The sequence below is a fragment of the Chanos chanos genome, chromosome 1 (genome assembly GCF_902362185.1).
Source record: "Chanos chanos chromosome 1, fChaCha1.1, whole genome shotgun sequence".
NCBI classification, from domain to species: Eukaryota; Metazoa; Chordata; class Actinopteri; order Gonorynchiformes; family Chanidae; genus Chanos; species Chanos chanos.
The window spans coordinates 20,290,044-20,297,547 of NC_044495.1; the positions used below are offsets into that span (position 1 = coordinate 20,290,044).

The 7,504-nt window shown below is 39.4% G+C and overlaps 1 protein-coding gene across 1 annotated transcript; it reads left to right on the forward strand.

The window, feature by feature from the left end:
- The first annotated feature begins 269 nt into the window (after window positions 1–269).
- tigarb (TP53 induced glycolysis regulatory phosphatase b) lies at window positions 270–6,793 on the forward strand. The gene is made up of 6 exons (XM_030788385.1): window positions 270–301; window positions 804–841; window positions 4,006–4,127; window positions 4,970–5,047; window positions 5,363–5,473; window positions 6,377–6,793. The coding sequence occupies exons 1-6, from the start codon at window positions 270–272 to the stop codon at window positions 6,791–6,793; spliced, it is 798 nt and encodes a 265-aa protein (XP_030644245.1).
- The last annotated feature ends 711 nt before the right edge of the window (window positions 6,794–7,504 follow it).

The window sequence follows — 7,504 nt, forward strand, 5'->3', positions numbered from 1 at the left end:
AACACTTATTTATACGTATCCCTCGCTCACTCATTTTGTAATGCTACCCTCTGGTGGGAACTTAATGAAGGTTGTAGTATAGCACCAGTCTAAATCCACGCATTTCTGCACTTCTTGTTGTAGTTTGCCTACTTGCCCACAAGGGGTCGCTTTGACTCTTTGACAGCGCTGGGCGGTCCTCGAAGGTCGCACGTCACATCGCTGCGGCAATCGGCCACATGACCCAGGAAGAAGCCGGTTGTCCTGAAATCTTTGAAAATTTTTAAATTATGATAACATTCGGCTTAACAATCGTTCGACAGTAAGTGAGCCTCTGGTGTACATTTATGCATAACTCTCAAATGAGACATTTTGTTGCTTCATATTACGGGGATTTTTTGGGGGTTTTTTAAACACAGACCACTGACAAGGAAGTGTGACTTTGTTGACCGTTATCATTCAAATCAAGAAAATTAATTGACACTAGAGTTTGAAGGAAATCAATCACAGTTTACTGCTGGCTGTCTCCTAATTTGTATCAGTTTTAATAGATTATCCTGCTCGCAAATATTCTTGGCGCAAGCGTTCGATGCCATAACTCATAATTACCTGCCCTACGGTACTTGGGATAGCAATTGGCATGGTCTTCAGAGGACACACACAGGGAATTGCTGAGCTGAAAATAGCAGTTATCCTGAGAAAGTGTCGGCACTCTGATATAACGCCAGGACATGGCGTGGCATCAAATGCATAATGTAGCACTTTATAACCACTGTCAAACATTCCGAATACATGGGACTAATCTGATATTCTCTTTGTTGCAGTGGTGAAACGCCGTACAACAAAGACAAGCTGCTCCAAGGTATGTCTTCAAAGATTAACAGTACTTCAACCAATTTTAGAACAGAATCTTAGTTATCTGTATGAAGAAAACAATGTATGCGACAGAAAAAATATTATTTGGCTGACAATCACACAGTATCCAAATGAGTTGTGTTGTTTTTCTGTTACTCCCGAGTACTGGACTGTAGTATGATACAGCTGATGCTGTTGTGGCCATAAAATGTATTTTGCTGTCATCCAAACTGATCACTGTTCTGTCTGTAATCACAGCGGAAACTCGGAATGTTTATTGTCTATTATTGTTTATAGGATCCGCATTAGTCAGGCTGTCCAGTCTCGCTATTCTTCCTGGGGTCCGAAAAGTAAAAAAATCATAATAATCAAGTTGAAAATACATCACATAGCAAGAGGCATCAAAGTCAAATGCTAAAAAAAACCCCTACGAGGACACAAAATGAATACTTTGAATAAAAAGGATAAAAAACATTGTCATTGTGAAACAAAAAAAATAAATAAAAATACTATAAATGCACCCACTGACAAGGATTGACATAATAATAGTGATTAGATGTATAACTGACATAGGTAATTCTTTACTTGTTTTTTAAAAGTAGATTTAATAGATTTAGTAGATTTATTTTTGTTAAAAAAAAAAAGATGGCAGCTCGTTCCATTATGTAATTGCTCTGTATATAACTGTGCGTTATATACAGTGAATTAGTGTTAGCCTTTGGAACTACAAGACGTCCTTCCACTGCATGTCTTGTGCTATAGATGTGGGAGTTAAAACCTCTATGAAAAAGATTATATTGATTTTGAGGGGTCTTGTTATTTAAAATTGTCCAGGTTGAGAGTAGTAGAGAAGCATTTAGCCTATCTTCAACCAAAAGCCTCGTGAACATTTGAGAGCTAGGCAAACTGCTTTGTTCTGGACCAGCTGAAGTTTTGCCAGATGCTTCTTGGTGGCATTTGACCAAATGATACAGTACTCCATCTGAGCCAGAACCAAGGCAGTTATAACCTTTTTGGTTAATTCAGGTGTAAGGTATGTGCTACAGCGCCTAAGTTAGGCAAGGCCTCTACTCATTTGGTTGACAACATTGTCAATTTGCTTTGACCAGGACAATTTACAGTTTCGGATGACACCAAGCAACTTTGTTTCCTTTACCTGTTCAACTGGTGTTTTGCTTATGGAAAGGTGAATCGCAGGTTCTTTACATAATGAGTGATTAGAACCGAATACTATGCTTTTTGTTTTTGATATATTAAGGACCAGTTTGTTTTCTTTTACCCACCTCTCTATTTTTCCTAACACACTGTTCAAAGCGTCTGTAAGATCAGCTGGTGTCCTTGCTGGCATGTAAACTGTAGTGTCAGTCACAAACATTGCTAATATGACATTGTTTACCAGTAGAGGGAGATCATTAGTGAAGATGGAATACATTAGTGGGCCCAAACAACTTCCTTGTGGTGCACCACACTCTACTCTGAGAAACTCCTGTTAAAGAAGACTTTCTGAGATCTTTTAGTCAGATAACTTTTCAGCCAGGTAACTGCTGAAGGTTTAAAACCATAGCTTTCCAGCTTTTCGAGTAGCAGTCCATGGTCAATTACATCAAAAGCTGCAGTGAAATCTAGTAGGACAGCACCCCAAATCTTTTTGTAATCGATTTCTCATAGCCAATCATCTGTCATTTGAGTTAGGGCTGTGCATGTCGAATGCCCTTTCCTGCATGCATGCTGGAACTCTGTTATCAAATTATTCACTGAGAAGTAATGTTGTATTTGGTTGAATACTGCCTTCTCTAAAGATCTTACTAAGTACTGGTAACAAGTGTATGGGTCTACTATTTGGTGCTGTAAAAGTAGTTTTCTTGTCCTTAGGTAGTGGAATTACTTAAGTCTCTTTCCAAGCTTGTGGAAACATACATTGTTTTAGGCTGTTTTTGACAATACGGCATATAGGATCGGAAATGTGGCCTACAGCCATTCTGAGAAGTTTTCCGTCCATATTGTCAATGCCTGCTTGTATGTCTTTGCAAATTGACTTGATTATTTTGCTCACTGTGTCTCCTTTTAATTCAGTGGACTTCTAAACTGCAAGATTGATCTTTCATGAGATGTTTTATGTTAAGAATAGTGCCATTTTTCATTTCTCCTGGTGATATTTCTTTTCTCAGTTTATCCACTTTATTAATGACGTAATCATTCAGATGTTTAGCAATATCTTTGGTTTAGCGATGAAAGTGCCTCCAGTCTCAGTGAAGGTTGGTCGTGGAGAGATTTTTTTACTCAGTATATTATTTAATGTGCTCCATAGCTTTTCCCCATCGTTGCTACATTTACTTAACTGTGACACATAGTACCCTTTCTTTTTTCTCAGGTTTAGTTTTGTGACAAAATTTCTTAATTTACAGTACTTTCTTTTTGTCGGTTACACTGCCAGTCTTGTTTGCAATAGTCTTCGCCTCATTCCTTTGAGACATGTGTTTTTTTCAGTTGTTCATCCACCCAAGGTGCTCCAGAGGCTCTAACTGTCATTTTCCTGAGAGGAGCATGTAAATCAATCACTGGCACAAATTTGGAAAGAAATGCTTGTAATGCTGCATCAGGTTCTGATTCTCTGAAAACTTCTGACCAGCTTATCTTTCATACTAATGTCCTCTAAGAAGGCCTCTTCAGAGAGCCTCTTGTAAGACCTTGTCAAAAGGAACCTAGGCTTAGCTTTTGGTATGTGATCCTTTTGCTCAATGGTCACTACATTGTGATCACTACAACCTATTGGAACTGATATGGCTTTTGAGTAAGATCCAATTCTGTTTGTATAAGTATGGTCAATGCAATACTTTTGTTATTAGTGCTTATTCTAGGTTGATTTACCATTTGTTTCAGGCTGCAAATATTGGCTATGTCGATGAGCCTCCGTTTTAATGGACAGTTGGATAATAGCCAGTCTACATTCATATCACCTGTTAAGATGATTTCCATGTTTAAATCATGTACTTTGTCAGGCATGTCACTTATGTTTTTGATATAGTTGACATTCGAGCTTGGAGGTCTATAACAACAGCCCGCTTGAATGTCTTTTTGATGAGAATGTAACTGCATTCTGGCATTGCTTGAGTACTTGAGTAATCTCTAGGTGCAGTGTATGAAGTATATAAGCAAGGTCTTTCTCTGCAGGTCAGGGGATTGACTGTCCACTGTCAGCCACTGGGTTACAGCAGGCAGAGGCAGCAGGGCAGTATCTTAGAGACCTCCATTTCACCAAAGCTTTTGTCAGCGACCTGCAACGAGCCAAACAGGTCAGTCAGTTCATCCATCTGCCAGCCAATCAACTGGCAATGAGATCTCTTCTTACTACCTAGTGTCAAAGAAAGGACACAGACCTCACTGTTGCAATGGAGGAATTTCACCATGGCCACATGCATATACAGGGAAATACAAAATTCCCAATAGAAAGACAAAAACTAGTTACGTGATAATTTTGCCTCAGTATGAAATCAGTGTTTCGGTTAAGGACAAATATTGGTTCTTGAATGACAAATTCTTCCACACACTCAAAAAACAAAAAGTCAGTTAAGAACATTTTACAGAGTTTATATATCTACATCAATGAAGTGATTACATAGATTAATCACAGCAGCTCTCTGTATGTTGTAAAAAATGGCATTATAGGAACTATTTTTGTCGGGAACTGTAGGCAAAACAGTTAATTTTGTAAATGAATTGACATAAATTTGGCGGGGACAGTTCTAAGTCAAATAGTTTTTGGCACTGATGACATTCTACACAAGACAGGTAACTGAAATGAAAGTGGTTTAAAAAAACTGCATGATGGTCTAGTAGTAGAGTGACAGCCCATCAACACTCAACAAAACCATCACATAATTCTACCACAAACAAAGCGTGCCTATGGAACAACCTGATAAATATGTTACAGACCAGTATACAATTCCAAAACTGAAGCTCGGTTGCCCTGTTGGTATTAACTCTCATAATCTTTGATGTTGTTTTTTTATAGTCTCTAATAAATATAATCAGTCTAATACTACGTAACTATATATTAAACTATACTAAATGTTACTGAGAGCTCCAGAGAGATGATTTTGTGTCTCATGAACAGTGTCTCTTTTCTGTTTGTCAGACTGCAGAGATCATCTTAAGGAACAACATTCATTCCTCTAGCCTTGAACTGGTATCTGATCCCTTACTCAGAGAGAGGGTAAGTGCTACATCTGCCTGCCTTCCCAAACACCTTCATTTCAGTGCTGAATCATTCAACATCATTAGAGCAAAATGTTAAAATCACATGCATGTGAGACTATAATGCAGCTTAGGTGTGTTACATAGCAAATATGTTGACCAATCACTGGTCAACCATGTGCTTTTGAACATGCTAAAAACTCAAAGCTGTGATGAATCATTTGCCAGGTGTGTACCCCATCCCTGTCTGTCTTTGCGTGATGAGTAAATGCAGTTTCATTTCAGTAGATGCATATAGATGTAGGCTGTAATTGTATGTGTTTTGGTTCCACAGGGCTTTGGGATAGCGGAGGGACGGCCAAAGGATGACCTGAAGAACATGGCTAATGCAGCAGGTCAGGCTTTTCGGGACTTCACCCCTCCGGGGGGAGAGACCATGGAGCAGGTAAGACCAAAATCTGACCAGAGTGTACAAAGTCTTCTCTTATACCCTTTTTCTACCAAGGCAGTTCGAGGGCCGTTTTTTAGAGCAGGTGCCTAATCTCGAACCAGTTCTTCACATTTCAACTGCCGAAGAACCAGCTCTCGGCCAGAAAAACTGGTTCTAGAGTGGCATCGACACTTTGCTGGGTTAGAACCAAGAACCGCTTACCTCAGCGACTGGGGGCGGGATTATCAGGAGCAACAAGACAAAAACTTTGTGACCGCCATTTTTAAAAAACTATAACCCCACGTGGAGCAGACAAGCAGACAGCGAAACCACCGCTACTAATGAAAGTTTCTTTGGCTACGATTCTCAACTTCTGTCTACAACTGGGAGTCTAATTTAATTAATGTGCATTTATACACAACGCATTACATATGAACATGTGTCATTGATTGAAAATCGCAGATTGAGGTGAAAGCAAGGTAGCTTGCGTATATATAGATGTATACAGTGACGTAATGATGTGGCTCTGTGGTGCCTCTCTAGCCTGTGGAAAAGCAAACTGGTTCTCAGAAGGTTCGCAAGTTGAACAAAATGTGAACTGGCACTAGCACCAGCCCAGAACTAGCACTAAGTTCACATTAATGGAAAGGGGGTGTTAGTGGTAAGGATTCACTCAGGCTATGGTTGTATTATAGTAAAATCTTTTGTTAGCACCCAAATGTTCATGAGGAGAGTGTCAAAATAAAAAAATCATTTAAAAGTTATTTGGATAAAGGGAAAGTATGTCACCTGCATACTTACAGTCTGGGCAGTGAAGCAGTCACAGTTTGTTCAAGCTCCTATCTGGGAATAAACTTTGGCCTATAGTTTCTGTTTTTGTGCATATACATTTCAGTGTGTGTGTCTCCATGTTCCCAGGTAAAGACGCGCTTCAGAAAGTTCTTCAAAGCTTTGTTACAGCAGATGGTGGATGACCATGATAGTGCTGGGCAGAGTCTGGCTCCAGGACCTGTGCCTGGGTCTGGGGCATCTGAGGTGGACCATCCCCCAGATGGTTTGCCTACTGACGGCATTCTGGGCATTTGTGCACATGCTTTGGTGGTCAGTCATGGAGCCTACATCCGTGTGGCTGTCCGTCACTTTGTTGAGGACCTGCAGTGCTCTTTGCCTCAGGGACTGAAGATGTCACAAGTTTTCTCTGCCTGTCCTAACACTGGCATATGTAGGTTCATCATCACTCTCTCTAAAACAGAGAATGGTCCAGTTCCCACAAACGTTCGCTGTATCTTCATCAACAGGAAGGACCACCTCTCCAGTGTAAAGGAAACAGATTAGACCTTTACACTTCAGTGGAGTGGGTATAACAGAATAACCGCAAAACAACGGATTGTCTTTCTTCTGTCTTCCTATGCTTTGAGGAGAGAGGTTTTGGAACTCTGCTGACTGAGAAGTCAATTACTTTGACAGCAGTGGAAAAATATGCACAACAGTTACCTTTACAGGGTAACCATGAGTTTTTAAATGATCAGAGGATGATTCTATGTAGAATTCAAGAACACTCCGTATTAATACAAGTAAAGTCCTATCAGTGTGGTTTATGTCACAGTGTTCATATAATTTATTAATGATGGTTATAATAATAATAACACTAGTCTACAAAGTGCTGTGGAACAACAGAGCACTGCAATGAATGAGAGTTCTCACTTATTCATGTTTGTTTGTGTGCATCTATTTATTCTCAGTTACCTCAGCTGGTTGATGACAAGCAATCACAAGTTGTGTTTTCTTATATTTACTATTGTGCAATGAAAAGCACCTTAGAGTGCTACGTTTATTTGTAGCACTGATCTCTTGATGTTATTTTCACACCAAATAAAGACAACAACAAACTCCTCATGATGATGCAATTTTGCATGAATGTTGGAAAACAAAGCTCACAATATTTCTTTGAACTCCTTTCACAGTAACATCATTCATGAAAAATAGACAAAGAGCCACACAATTCTTACACATAAATGTAATAGGGTGCCAAAAAATCATTGGGCG